General features: G+C 51.1%; 7 protein-coding genes across 7 annotated transcripts; all 7 read left to right on the forward strand.

Annotated features, from left to right (window-relative positions):
• The first annotated feature begins 338 nt into the window (after positions 1-338).
• On the forward strand, positions 339-756 carry PHACADRAFT_252231 (uncharacterized protein). The gene has a single exon (XM_007393415.1). The coding sequence runs from the start codon at positions 517-519 to the stop codon at positions 739-741; it is 225 nt and encodes a 74-aa protein (XP_007393477.1). The 5' UTR covers positions 339-516; the 3' UTR covers positions 742-756.
• Positions 757-945: 189 nt separating this feature from the next.
• Positions 946-2,951, forward strand: PHACADRAFT_206985 (uncharacterized protein). The gene is made up of 8 exons (XM_007393416.1): positions 946-1,777; positions 1,965-2,123; positions 2,178-2,256; positions 2,306-2,413; positions 2,468-2,569; positions 2,636-2,718; positions 2,779-2,793; positions 2,842-2,951. The coding sequence occupies exons 1-8, from the start codon at positions 1,673-1,675 to the stop codon at positions 2,944-2,946; spliced, it is 756 nt and encodes a 251-aa protein (XP_007393478.1). The 5' UTR covers positions 946-1,672; the 3' UTR covers positions 2,947-2,951.
• Positions 2,952-4,441: 1,490 nt separating this feature from the next.
• Positions 4,442-5,612, forward strand: PHACADRAFT_182525 (uncharacterized protein; the record flags this gene model as incomplete). The annotated part of the gene is given in 7 exon segments (XM_007393417.1): positions 4,442-4,621; positions 4,641-4,700; positions 4,763-4,921; positions 4,970-5,048; positions 5,098-5,202; positions 5,422-5,504; positions 5,565-5,612. The coding sequence occupies 7 exon segments, from the start codon at positions 4,466-4,468 to the stop codon at positions 5,610-5,612; spliced, it is 690 nt and encodes a 229-aa protein (XP_007393479.1). The 5' UTR covers positions 4,442-4,465.
• Positions 5,613-6,199: 587 nt separating this feature from the next.
• PHACADRAFT_252236 (uncharacterized protein) lies at positions 6,200-7,995 on the forward strand. Its single transcript, XM_007393418.1, has 11 exons — positions 6,200-6,223; positions 6,289-6,377; positions 6,453-6,589; positions 6,655-6,756; positions 6,811-6,929; positions 6,985-7,143; positions 7,193-7,271; positions 7,321-7,446; positions 7,503-7,604; positions 7,671-7,828; positions 7,877-7,995. The coding sequence occupies exons 4-10, from the start codon at positions 6,696-6,698 to the stop codon at positions 7,796-7,798; spliced, it is 774 nt and encodes a 257-aa protein (XP_007393480.1). The 5' UTR covers positions 6,200-6,223; positions 6,289-6,377; positions 6,453-6,589; positions 6,655-6,695; the 3' UTR covers positions 7,799-7,828; positions 7,877-7,995.
• A 314-nt stretch (positions 7,996-8,309) lies between these two features.
• Positions 8,310-9,955, forward strand: PHACADRAFT_206987 (uncharacterized protein; the record flags this gene model as incomplete). Its single annotated transcript, XM_007393419.1, has 9 exons — positions 8,310-8,797; positions 8,855-8,973; positions 9,031-9,189; positions 9,237-9,315; positions 9,365-9,487; positions 9,545-9,646; positions 9,714-9,796; positions 9,853-9,867; positions 9,914-9,955. The coding sequence occupies exons 1-9, from the start codon at positions 8,548-8,550 to the stop codon at positions 9,953-9,955; spliced, it is 972 nt and encodes a 323-aa protein (XP_007393481.1). The 5' UTR covers positions 8,310-8,547.
• Positions 9,956-11,362: 1,407 nt separating this feature from the next.
• PHACADRAFT_182526 (uncharacterized protein) lies at positions 11,363-12,221 on the forward strand (the record flags this gene model as incomplete). Its single annotated transcript, XM_007393420.1, has 5 exons — positions 11,363-11,490; positions 11,546-11,664; positions 11,722-11,880; positions 11,936-12,014; positions 12,160-12,221. Exons 1-5 carry the CDS (start codon positions 11,430-11,432, stop codon positions 12,219-12,221), a joined length of 480 nt encoding a protein of 159 aa, XP_007393482.1. The 5' UTR covers positions 11,363-11,429.
• A 973-nt stretch (positions 12,222-13,194) lies between these two features.
• PHACADRAFT_90155 (uncharacterized protein) lies at positions 13,195-13,709 on the forward strand (the record flags this gene model as incomplete). Its single annotated transcript, XM_007393421.1, has 3 exons — positions 13,195-13,387; positions 13,452-13,524; positions 13,574-13,709. 3 exons carry the CDS (start codon positions 13,195-13,197, stop codon positions 13,707-13,709), a joined length of 402 nt encoding a protein of 133 aa, XP_007393483.1.
• Between the last annotated feature and the right edge of the window lie 17 nt (positions 13,710-13,726).

A 13,726-nucleotide genomic window follows, 5' to 3' on the forward strand; every position in this document is an offset into this window, starting at 1 on the left:
TTGCCTATAGCATCAAGTAGCTTTGAGCAGCTCGGTAAGCTGAATTCCTAACCACTTGCACTTGTATCGTGTAAATTGCAATTATGTTCTGTACCACTCATATTCGTGAAGATGTATCTCATACTCTTAGGTACACGGTGCTCTGCACATACTTACTATCATGTGTTCTGGGGTCCCTCTCCAGTGCGTCATGGGCCTTTGGAAAGCGGGACGCTTGTAGGTACCCTGCTACAGATCATACGCACCGCGTCAGCACCTTCTGTGTGCATATGCATGACCAAACCCGCGAACAGATATATCTGTTGAATGCCCGTGTGAGCGTGGCATAACTGGTGAGAGAGTGAACGTACCCTAAGACCCCAACTCGAACACTTTGAATAGCGCGCCGACCACGTCTACCTCCTACGACGTCGGGCATAGTAAGGTTTTCATTGCAGAGATACACGCATATACTCACCCGAGTGTCAGACTAGTCAACAGGAACAGGCACCTTAGAAGTGCGGGAAAGACGGAGCAATGCGCGGCAGAGACAGCAGAAACGGCGAAGCCCCGTCGTCAGACGTGTGCTCTAAGCTTGCCCTGTGGTTGTTCGCGGTAAATATCGTTATCGTTGTGCCATGCGCTATGCATCCAACTCGTCGAAGGAGACGGCTGCAGACTGCGCCTGTCACCACCGCTGTACGAAGAGATCAGGCAACTCGCGAGCAGGGGCAGAAAGATGTTCGGATAACGGAGAGCTAGTAACACGTGCTCGTGATCGTACTCTTGGGGTCGGAAGCGCAAAGAGACTGGCGCTCTGAGCACGTGAGATCTCGATTAAATGCGGCACATCGGGCGCATCAAAGCAGAAGTCCGTCGGCGACGCGCACTTCGCCATGGCTCGTGATTGACTACTGAAGTGGATCTCGCTACAGATTCCGTAAGTTCTGGCTGCGTTCGTTCATTCTTTCTCTTGCTGATTACAGGGTCTCCCACGGCCACTGTAGGTGTTGATGCTCCTATAGTAGTAACATCCGACGTTCACTGGCCGCGACCGCAGCCAGCGTTGGCTAAAACATACGCCATCTGTCCGTGATTGGCACACGGCCGTACAGCAGGCGCTGGGTTCTTCTATCCCTTGAGAGCGAGTGCCTTCCCGCAGCGACGTTTGCAGATATAGATCGGAAGCCAAACTGTTTCGGCGTAGCGCTAGGCAGCTACAGGATGCAGGCGACTACTCGCCGACGACGGCTATCAAGCAGGGACCGACAGCTGTTGACAGGGAGCACGGTGGTGGTGGAAGAGTCCACAAAGGTCAGGTTTCGTCTGAGAGGACCCTTCCACAGTCAACACGTCCCCTGTACCGATACCATGGTACGTTGATACCCCGACGACATGCTGGATGTGCCGGCGAGGCACCGACAAGGATCATACTGAAATCAACCTGCAAATCATTCCGAATGGCTGTGGCAGAGCACCGGTTTTTTCCTACGGCGAAGACCGCTCATATGACAACGACGGGTACCGAAGCCTCCCCATGGCAGGCCAGCCAAGCGCTACTACGTTGTCAACCGAGGTCCAGTTGAGGCACCCGTGATTGCTATTTTCTTAGGTATATAGCTGTGTTATCAGCGAAGATGTCGATCCTAGTCTCAACGCAACATCCTCCGCCTTCCGTCAGGCGTGGCTCGTCATGGCTCTTCCGATGGCAACAGCAGACCTCATCGGCACGCTCCTGGAGACCATGTGCTACGGCGAGTGGCTCTGGCTCAATCGCTCCACCAGAGACAAGCTCATTGTGCGCCTCAGGGATGTACTTTGTCCTCTTTCTCAAGCTTCTCCGCGTGCTCTACGTGAGACATGGGGCAGGGAGGCCGACGTTGCTTTTCCTCGCCGTTGCTCTGGTGATCTTTACTCTGATCACCACAGTACGTATAGCGCTCTCTGCGACCATGGCAATGAACGTGCTCTGATGACGCAAGTAGCATCTAACATTACAGGTCAATCGCATACTTCACGCATTCACTGATCACTTGGATGTGGCGAACGCACCAGGAACATACTATCGCACGCTTAACGGGTGGTACAGTGCTGTCAAGGCCTCCATCTATACGGTACTAACCCTTGTTTGCGATGCTCTCATGGTACGTCTAAATGCGAAAGCAGGTGTCTTCGACTCAGCATCAATACCACATCAGATATACCGGGTTTTCGTGGTTCATGACCGCAAGTGGCTGGCAATAGCTGTCCCTTCCGTGCTCTTTCTGACCAATATATGTGAGTTCTCCTGCACAGAGAAAGGCGTTTGCGATTAATACCTCAATAGCACTGGGTGTATGGTACATATGGTGTGTTTCGCGGCCTCCAAAGGCTGAGGACATGCAAATCGGCTCCTATTATGCTGTCACTATATTACTCAATCTCCTGTGTACAGGTAAGGAACCCGGATACAGGTGTGATCACGGATACTTACGGAAATCCCTGTCAGTCATGATATCATGGAAGATTTGGGGCATCCACAGAAAGCTTCCGGGGCCCACTGTCGCAGGGATCCGCATCATGGGAGTCACTGCCGTGATCATCGAGTCAGGTGAGTCTCCCTTACGTGCCATGTCGACAGAACTGAATCTCACATGGCTTGGGCACCGTATATCAGCGGTAATTTACTCTTGCGTTCACATTCCACTCATTGTAATGAGATTCATGCATACGACTGGACTGCCGATAGTATTGGATCCTGTATGTATAAGGCCCACTCTGCGTCGCCTTTGCTTCTGACCCTGAGCTCTTATAATCTAGATGTACCCCATCATCGTGAGTGTAATGTTGCGATAGCCCTTTGCATATATTCATCCCGTGCAGGGAATGATCTTCTCGACTGTGATGATTCGCGCGTCGAGAGAACACCGCGACACCTCCAAGGATGGGGAGCCTCCTCGCGTTACGCATTCCGAGACAGAGCAATAAAATCGATGTTACCAATAAACTACGTCCGAATCGGGGACGCAGACAAGAGCCCACCCAGATCTATCAAAATGTAGCTGAAAGAATACGAGTCCATCAAGCGTGTATTTGATGTCAACGGGTAACTTTGAGCAGCTTTGTGAGTTGAATTCTCAGCCGCCTGCACTTGAAACGCGTGACATTTTATCATATTCTGTACCACTCGTATCTATGCAAATGTATGCCGTCTCCTTCAGGTCCACTATACACTACGCACACTATTTATCCTGTCTTCTGGAGCCCCTCTCCGACCTGCCGCGAGCCAGCACTCAAAAGTGGGATGTCCGCAATTGCCTGCTGCCCGTCACACGCGCGGTGCTAGCACCTTCTGTGTGCACATGTAACCAAACCCGTGAGCGAAAAGATCTGTTGAGCTGGCCCTCGTGAGTGTGGTGCAGCTAGCGAGAGAGTAGACATACCTTAAGAGCTCAGGCCCGTACACTCGGCATAGCGCGCCGACCACCACCGCGGCGTCGGGTATGGAATAGTGTCGTGGGCATGTGCCAATGTCAGTGAGGCTTCGAAGCCGAGAATACGCGCATATACTCACCTGAGGGTCAGACCAGGCGAAAGGGCGAGCACCTTGGGAGTGCGGGAAAGACAGGGCAAAGCGCGGCGGAGATGGCGGGAAGAAGACGGCGAGGCCCTGTCGCTAGACGTGTGCTCTAAGTTTGACCTGCGGATGTTCGCGGTAAATATCTCCATCATTGCGCCATGCGCCGTGCGTCCATCTCGTCGAAGGAGAGAGCTACAGACTATACATGTCGCCACCGTTGTATGAAGAAACCAGGCAACTCTCGAGCGGAGGCAGAAAGGTGTTCACGAGCTTCAGATGGCGGAAAGCCATTACTGCGTTCCCGCAAAAGTGATGCGTCCGAACAGAAGTCACAGCTCCGGGAGTTGAACGTTGAACGTTGAAGGAGGGACGTGTGAAGAGACTGGCGCTCCTAACCCCGTGAGATCTGTAGGGGTCCCCCTTTGGCGCCTTGGGACGGCTTGAGAGACCTTGAAAGGCGCCTGGGGAATGTCCGACATTAAGGAGAAACTGTACATGTCCGTCGGCGATGCGCATTTCGCCACATTCATATTTGGCTACCGAAGTCGACTCCACTATGGATTTTGTAAGGGCAGGTCGCACTCACTGTCTTGTCTTGCTGACAATAAGGCCTCTCATGGTCGCTGTAAATATTTAGTAACAGTTGACGTTCATTCGCCGAGTTCAACGTCACGAACATCAGCCTATGATCGGGATGGTGTGCAGCAGACAAATTCGACCGACATCGGAGTCTTCTGGATCTTGGGAGCTTCTCATATGGCGAAGATCGCTCATACGGCTACAACGCCAAGCCCCGCTAGTATCTCTACAATATCACCCTTGATCACTTGAGATACCCACGATTGTCGTTCGCTAAGGTATATAGAGTCCAGACTCAATATCTTACGCCGCCAGGAGCTGAGCTTATTGTTCTCTTCAAGGTTCATTATGGCTCTGCCACTGGCAAAGGCAGACCTCATAGGCACATTGCTGGAGACTATATGCTACGGTGAGCGGTTCATGCCTAGCAGCATCATTGGAGACGAGCTCATTTCGTGCCGTAGGAATGTATTCCGTGCTCTTTCTCAAGCTTCTCCGCGTGCTGTACGTCAGACGTCTGGAGGGCAGGCCCACAATCCTCCTCCTCTCCGTCGCGCTTATGATGCTTTCTCTAGTTACCACGGTACGTACCGTCGTCTCTGCGGCCATGGCAGTATGATTAGGCATGCTCTGATGGGCAGGTAGCACCTTGCACTGCAGATCAATCATACATTTCAGGCACTGACGGATCATATGGACCTGGTGAACGCCCCATCAACATACTCTCGCACAGTCAGCAAGCGGTACAGTGCTGCCAAGGCCTCCATCTACACGATGCTGACCCTTATTTGCGATGCTCTAATGGTACGTTCGAATTTGGGGGCGAGTGTCTTCGACTCAGTGTTATATTAGGTATATCGGGTGTTTGTGATTCATGAACACAATTGGTTGGCGATAGCCATCCCTTCTGTGCTCCTTCTGGCTAACACATGTGAGCCTTCCTATGCAAACAGTGATGTCTGCGATTAATATGGCAATAGCAATGGCCGTGTGGTACATATGGAGTGTGTCTCAAGCTGTGGCCCCAATTGTACAGATCAGCTCCTTTTATGCCATCACTTTAACACTCAATCTCCTGTGTACGGGTGAGAAGGTCGAGTACAAATGTGATCACGGATGCTTGTTGACATCTCCTGCAGCTATGATATCATGCAAGATTTGGGCTACTCATAGAGAGCTACCAGGGCCCGCCGTTTCTGGGATTCGCATCATGGGAGTCATCGTTGTTATTGTCGAGTCAGGTAAGTCTTCTCGCGCCACATTGACGTATATCGAACCTCATATAGCTTGTACAACGTATACAGCGGCAATCTACTCTTGTGTTCACATTGCGCTCATTGTAACGAATACCATGCCTACAAACGGACTGTGGATAGTCTTAGACCCCGTACGTCTAATGCCCGCTCCGCACCCTGTTTGCTTCCAGTTCTAAGCTCTTATGATCCAGATGTGCCCTATCATCGTGAGTGCAGCTCTGCGGCAGCTCTTTGCGTAGACTCACCCAGAGCAGGGAATAATATTCTCGACCATGATGATTCGCGCGTCAAGGGAATATCACAGAGACACCCTCATGAACAGGGACTTGTGTTCTGTGACATATGCTGAGGCAGAACAATAAAACCGATATCATCAACAGAATATCACGTCCGAAACAGAGGTGCGGATATGGGTGCCGCAGTGCTGTCATCGCCTCTGGCTGTATGGCTTTGACTTGCGCTCTCAGTTCTCAAAAAGGTTGTCGTCAGCGCATTATGGGCTGATCGCCTATTATCATTAACGTTGCAGTGTGTCATTAATGGAAGCGTGTGTACTTGTTAATTGCTACCACCGAGACAGGCAGAGACAAGTGCCCATAAATTTCAGGTAAAGCGTGAGCAATGATACTATATATGCGTCTGTGGTGGTCCACAGCTCAATATCAATGATGCACGTCCACCTGCAGCTCTCGGATATGGACCCGAGGTGCCGGGAGATATTGGCGCTCTGTCGGTAAGCGCGTTCGATCGGATGCGGCAGGCCTCGCGTCAGAGCGGAAACCAAGGACGCACATTTCGTCGCGACCCGCATGGATGACTGACCGCTGAAGTGGATTCTGCTGTGGATCTCGTAAGATCAGAATTATATTCGCGCACTATTTCTCTCCCACTGACATTGAGACATCCCCTTCATAGTCGCTGTGACGACTGCTCCTATTTTGGTATATAGTAACATCCGACATTCAGCAGCGGCAGCGGTCTTAATAACCCATGTCGGCCAAATTGTGCGCCATCTAACTATGATACTCACACTGCATACCATGCAATTCTGCTGACATAGGACGCTCTCGTCTTCCGAGGCCTCTCACTTGGCAAAGGCCGTCCATATGGCGACGACGGATGTCAACACTTCTGGCTGACGAAGCGCTGCTAGCACCCATAAGGTGCCAACCGAGTCGGCGTTCAGCTAAGACGCTCACGGTCGTCGCTCGCTGAGGTATATAGCTGTTCTGCGGTTAATATGTTTCTCCTAGCCTCAGACCCAACATCTCCCGCCTCTAGAAGCTGAGCCATCCTTCCCTTCCGTCGTGCCTAGTTCAAGCATGGCCCTTCCGATGGCAACAACAGATCTCATAGGCACACTAGCAGAAATAATGTGCTATGGTGAGTGGCTCATGTCAACGGCTACCGTCGGAAACGAACTTATCGCGCCCACAGGGATGTACTTTGTACTTTTTCTTCAGCTTCTCCGCGTGCTCTATGCGAGACATCAGGCACGCAGGCCGATAGTGAACCTCCTTGCCATCGCGCTGTTGATATTTTCTCTAATCACTGCGGTGCGCGCCATGCTCTACGCGACCGCAGTGTCAGATGCACACTGAATATCTCCAGCACCTATCGCTGCAGATTCATCGCATACTTCAGGCATTTACGGATCACATGGATGTGGCGAACGCCCCGACAACATATTATGACACGCTTAGCGCGCGAGCGAGTGCCACGAAGGCTTCCATCTATACGACGCTGACCATTGTCTGTGATGCTATCATGGTACGTTTAAATGTGAGGGCGAGCGTCTTCCACTCACGTACGGCGCTAGGTTTATCGGGTGTTTGTTGTTTATGAACGCAGATGGTCCGTGACAGTCATTCCTTTTGTGCTGTTGCTGGCCAACATTGGTGCGTTCTCCCTCGCAAAGAGATATTTTCGCAATTGACACGGCAATAGCAGTGGCCGCATGGTACACGTGGAGTGTCTCACAGGTCAATTCATTACAACCCATGAAGCGTGCAGTTATACGAATCAACTGCTTCTTCAGCGCTGTGACTCTAATATTGAATCTCATGTGTACAGGTGAGGACACCATGTACAAGAGTGCAATCGTGGATGCTCAGGGATATCCTCGCCAGTCATGATATCATGGAAGATTTGGACCATTCATAGGGAACTGCCAGGACCCGCTGTGGCAGGAATCCGCGTCATGGGAGTTGCTACTGTAATCATTGAGTCAGGTGAGTCTCCCTTGCGTGTAATTCCATCGGCAGCTGAATCTTTCGTGGTTTGGGCAACGTATATAGCGGCAATCTACTCTTGCGTTCTCGTCGCACTCATCGTGACGAGCACTCTGCGAACGACCGGACTGTGGACAGTCCTAGACCCAGTACGTTCAAGACTCACTGTGCGCCCTCTCTCCTCCCGATTCTGAGCTTTCATGGTTCAGATATGCCCCGTAATCGTAAGTGTAATCCTGTCGCCATACTCCACATAGACTTACCTTGGGCAGGGGATGATCTTCTCTGCTTTGATGGTTCGCGCGTCAAGGGAATACCGCAATGACACCCTCATGAGCGAGGATATATCTCTTCCGACGTAATTTAAGTCATAATGATCAAACCGACAGTGCCACCAGCAGGCCATCGCGTCCGAAATGAGGGCGCGGATCTGAATACTGCCACGCTATTACCCGTGGTTTGCTACCATTTGATTATTTGACTTTGTTCCGGCACGCACCACTACCGTAGGGGGTCGATTAGGGGCTCTCGAAAGCAGAGGGATGTCTGCAGGTTTTAGGTGGAGCTGGCCAGTAATATTGCGTGCCCATAGTCATCGGAGGCACGCGGAGATAATGCGTGCGAACAAAAAGTTAGAGTTACGGCTTCTGATGGGAGGAGGTGGCACATCAGGCGCATCAAAAACCTTCTGTCAGTGGCTGTCGGCGATATGCATCGCGTCATGACTCATGAATACATAATTTACTACCGAGGCGAATTCTACTCAAGATCTCGCATGAGCAGGCTGTATCGCACGTTACTTTCTCTGTCGACAACGAGTGCTCCCATAGTAGCTGCAAGTGCTTCTATGGTAGTAACGCCCATCGTCCACCGTCCGATAATCTCACCGATTTTGCCTTTGGGACTTCTCGCATGGCAAAGATCATCCGTATAGCGACGACGGATGCCGACGCTTCTGGCCGACCAAGCGCCATTGTCCCTCTATGGTGTCCACTCCGATCACTGGAAATACCCGCGATTGTCGCTCGCTGGGGTGCATAACTCGTTGCCAGTCAGGCTGTCGACCTTGGCTCTACCCAACATCTCCCGCCGTCGAAGACTCGCCATTCTCTTCTGTCAGGCCTGGTTCGTGATGGCACTAACGATGGCAAAAGCGGATTTCATAGGCACGCTACTGGAGACGCTGTGCTACGGTGAGTAGCTAGATCTTGTCCGACACACTCCGGGGGCAAGCTCACCACGCACCACAGGGATATACTTCATGCTCTTTGCCGGATTTCTTCGTGTACTCTACGCAAAACACCAAGCAGGCAGGTTGATATGGCGCCTCCTTCTCATTGCACTAATCATATTCTTTCTGATCACCGCAGTACGTGCAGTTCTGTACATGAACATGACACTGACCATGTACTGACGACTTTAGTAGCACCTAGCACTGCAAATCAATCGCATGCTCGAGGCATTCGCGGATCATAGGGATGTGCCGAACGCCCCATTAATGTATTTTCGCACGCTAAGCAGACGGGAAAGCGGAACGAAGGCTTCCATCTATACAACACTGACCCTTATATGCGATGCTCTCATAGTATGTTCGATCGCGAGAGAGGGTGCCTTCAGCTGACATTGCTCTAGGTATATCGAGTGTTCGTGGTGTACGAACGCAAGTGGTTCGCAACGGTCATACCTTCTATGCTCTTTCTCGCCGATATGGGTGAGTTGTCCTATGCGAAGAGTGGAATCTGGGACTCATACAGCTTTAGCATTGGCCGCGTGGTACATATGGGGCGTTTCGCGAATTGACGGAGTGTGGATTTGGATGCCCCCAATTCTACCAATCAGCTTCTTCTATGCAGTTACGCTGGCACTGAATCTACTGTGTACAGGTGAGAGCGTCGGGTGCGAGCGTGATAGCGGATATTTACGGATACCATCGGCGCTAGTCATGATATCATGGAAGATCTCTTTCATCCATCGAAAGCTCCTAGGGTCTGCTGTGGCAGGAATCCGCATCGAGAGTGTGATTGTTATTATCATCGAGTCAGGTGAGCTCTCACCGCGTGACTGCTTCAATGAGAATTGAGCCTCACTTGACTTGTGCGACGCATATAGCGGCTATTTACTCCTGTATTCTCATTGCACTCATTGTGACAAGTGTTACGAATACGATTGGGCTGTGGATAGCCTTAAACCCTGTACGTTCAAGGCCTACTCTGCGCTCTCATTCTAATTCTGAGCTCTCATGATCCAGATATGCCCCATCATCGTGAGTGTAGCTCCGCGACAACTATGCGTAGACTTACCCAGAGCAGGGGATGATCCGCGTAACGTACCGACCAAGGGCTGAGCGCTGATCCCCAAGCTGACCCCTCACGCTTGTGGCGTCGGAGTACTAGGGCCCGGCGAGATCTGTTCAGATCCGGAGGTGAATTCCATTAATTTGAAATCTCTTCCTCATGCTGTGACGACTGGGCAGGCTCTAGAATAGTTCTCTGAATGTATATACTGCCTAACTCCCCGCGTACGCCTTTTCTTCTTCGCTTTCGCGATACCCTTGATTCGATAATCTCCTTGACAGCTGACCTCAACTTGTGAACGACAGGACTCCGGGACCATTAGCAGGTGCAGGGTACAAGGCGCCCCGAGAGGCAATTAATTAGTGCCATGGTGATGGTGACCAGTCCCCTCGACGAAACATTGAGGATTGATGCGCTGCGGGTTGCTTAGCGCGCGGCACAACGATGACGACATTTCCCGCGAGAGCGCTCAAATTTCAGCAAGTCCGTAGCACATGGCAGTTATTAGATCTACACCCTCAGTGCAGATGTGATAATCAGCTGGTGACCTAAGCTTTACTGTTCTGTCTCTAAGTACATCGGAAGAGACAAGTGCGTGCTTATAAAAGTTTCGCTGTGGTATTCCTTCGACGCGCGAACCATCACAGATGTGAAAAATTTTGTTATCGGTTACCCCTTGCGTAACGACCTAGTCACTCATCTCATAGTGGCAGACAGCGACTCCCTTCGGCAGGAGAGGCACCGTCTAACACGTCCTAGAAGGTGTTATACTAGCCGAATAGCATCGCTGTCTCCCCCTCACAGCGTCCTCCCTTCAAAGTCATGAATAGGCCTTCTTATCCGTCTTTTAGGTGGATTTGTCTGTAACCGCGCTGCTCAGAGGCACTCTTACGCCCACTGGACGCAAATGCAGGCCAGGAATAATGCTCGAGAACCTACCAGGCACGCTAGATGTAAGTTGCACGGAGCTCTAACTTTAGCATCGGCCAGCAATCTCTCCGCTCCGACGGTACTGGAAACTGTCAAGTACGAGGCTTACGGAACGGCATTTAGTCATGCACATGATTGGTCGCTGAAGTGGGCTCTGCCATAAATCTCGTAAGAGCAGATAGTATTCGCTCGCTATGGCATCTTGCTGACAACGAGGTTCTGCGTACACCCTACAACTGCTTCTGTAGTAACATCCGACGTCTACCAGTTGTAGTCCAACAGCCCAAATTGCGCGCCGCCTGTCCATTAGCACGCTGTGCAGCAGACAATCCTGCTTACGTAGAATGCCCGTGTCCCGTGGAGCTTTTCATATAGCGAAGGCTACCCATATGGCAACCGGACATTGTCACTTCTACTGTTCAAGCGCCACTAGCACCTCTGCGATGCCGATCGATTCGGCGTCCAATTGAGATGCCTACGATTGTCGCTCGTTAAGGCACGTATATAACTGAGGCAAAAATTGTCCAGTGTAATTTCCGCTGAATGCCATCTATCGTCAGGATCTGAGCTTACTGTCTTATTCTGCTGCACTCAGTTGGTTATGGCTTTTGTAGTGGCAAAATCAGACTTTGTAGGCACACTTCTGGAGACGCTGTGCTACGGTGAGTAGCTCATGCTCAACCACTTCATCGGATGCAAGCACCTCACGCACTGTAGGGATGTATTTCGTGCTATTTTCCAGATTTCTTTGCGTACTATATGCAAGACAGCAGGCAGGCAGGCGAATACGGTATCTCCTTGCAATTGCGCTCATGATATTTTCACTGATCACCGCGGTACGTACAGTGATGTGTGCAAGTACGACACTGAACATGCACTGATACCATGAGCAGCACCTGGCAATACAGGTCAATCGCATACTTCACGCGTTTACGGATCACATGGACGTAGCGAATGCCCCCGTAACGTTCTATCATGCGCTTAACAGACGCGAAAGTGCCGTAAAGACTGCCATCTATACAGCGTTAACCCTTTTATGTGATGTCCTCATGGTACGTTTAAATGCCAGAGGAGTACTAGTCATCTTGGGCTCACATGTTACTCTAGGTATATAGAGTATTCGTGGTATACGAGCGCAAGCGTTCCACAATAGTCGTCCCTTGTTTGCTCTTTCTTGCTGATACAGGTGAGTTGTACTATGCACGGAGAGGCAGAACTTAGGATTCATATCGCAATAGCACTGGCAGTGTTATACACGCGGAGCGTCTGGCGGGTGGCTAGGCCACAGCTTGGGGGATCCCCCATTATACAAACTGACCTCTTCTATGCAGTTACGCTGGCATTGAATCTGCTGTGCACGGGTAAGGGCGTCGAATACGAGCGTGATGGTTAATGCTTATGGAGTGGCTCTCCAGTCATGATATCATGGAAGATTTGGATCATTCATCGGACGCTGCCGAGGCCTACTGTGGGTGGAATCCGCATCATGGGGATTGTTGCTATCATTATCGAGTCGGGTGAGCTCTCATCAATCTCATCGCGTGGCTACATTGATAGAGGCTGGATTTCATATAGCGGCTATATATTCCTGTATCCTTATCGCACTCATTTTGACAAGTATCCTGAACACAGGGGGATTGTGGATCATCATAGACCCCGTACGTTCGAAGTTCACTCTGCGCCGTCTCTACTTCCAGTTCTGAGCTCTTATGGTCCAGATGTGTCCTGTTATCGTAAGTGTAGTCCCTCGACAGTACTTTGCAAGACTTAACTAAAGCAGGGGATAATCTTCTCGACTGTGATGGTTCGCACGTCGAGAGAATATCACAGCGACACCTTCATGAACAAGGATCTATCTCTCCCAGTGCATATCGAGATGGAGCGATGAAACACTACTTACAAGAAGACCGTTGCGTCGAACACGGAGAAGACGACTCCGCTCCCGGCAAGACCTTGGCGTCCAGAAAAAGGTAAAGCTCGCTTAGATCACGAACCACCGCCCCTCTAGACGAGGCATATGTGGCGATAATATTCTCAAGAGTCCCATTCCTGGCAGGAGAGATGGGGTGACTTGTTGCTTCCTCGTCTAGGGACTGCCTTGGTAGACTTGTCGGATCGAGGTTCTTCCGGGCCTACCATACCTTGCCGTACTAGCCATCATAATACCTGTAGCTGAACATTCAAGCAGGAAAGGGAATTGACGTATTATTAGATGTTGTATGTTTCAGCCCAGCTATCTGACTCTGGCCTGTGGTCGTGCGCAAGTAGTATCCGAATGCTGAGCGTCTGTCGTCGTGGCGCATCATTATCTAGGGCGCTTGGTCGGGGGCGGCGTGTAAGCACTCCGTCACCACCTCACATTCGCTATGCCGCCGCTGCCGGTCAACTTCGACCACACGACCAAAGCACTCATTGAATCTCTTGAGCGGAGGCAAAAGGACATCCGCGAATTCCAGATACCACGTTTGCGCGCATGCAAGGGCCCGTTGACGGTACAGCAGCAACATGCGGCGGAAATCCGGGAGGACGTTGACGTCTTTGCAAAGCAGCTCGAGGCATGTTTACCGTTGTTTAAAGCATCGCGCTACTAAAGTGTAACAATAGTCGTTGGCTGTAGCCGTAGACGACCAAAATGGAGAGCGTAGTCGGAAGGAGTTGAGGCGGGTGGTAGACGAACTCGAGGAAGCTCTGGCTAGGTGCGTCCCACGGAGGTCTACGATCACTGCCCTCCTGACGTGGCTATAGTATGAGGAAGGAGTCAAGGGCTGCTTTGCTTGCTTCAAAGCGAGCTATTGATGCTAGTGGAACCTCAAATCGTGAAGAGCTACTCCGGTCGTCCGCTGTGAAAGAGAAGCAGAACTTGAGTGAACAGGTGGCGTGAGTTGCTTTGTATGTTTC

This window comes from Phanerochaete carnosa (assembly GCF_000300595.1).
Source record: "Phanerochaete carnosa HHB-10118-sp unplaced genomic scaffold PHACAscaffold_3, whole genome shotgun sequence".
NCBI classification, from domain to species: Eukaryota; Fungi; Basidiomycota; class Agaricomycetes; order Polyporales; family Phanerochaetaceae; genus Phanerochaete; species Phanerochaete carnosa.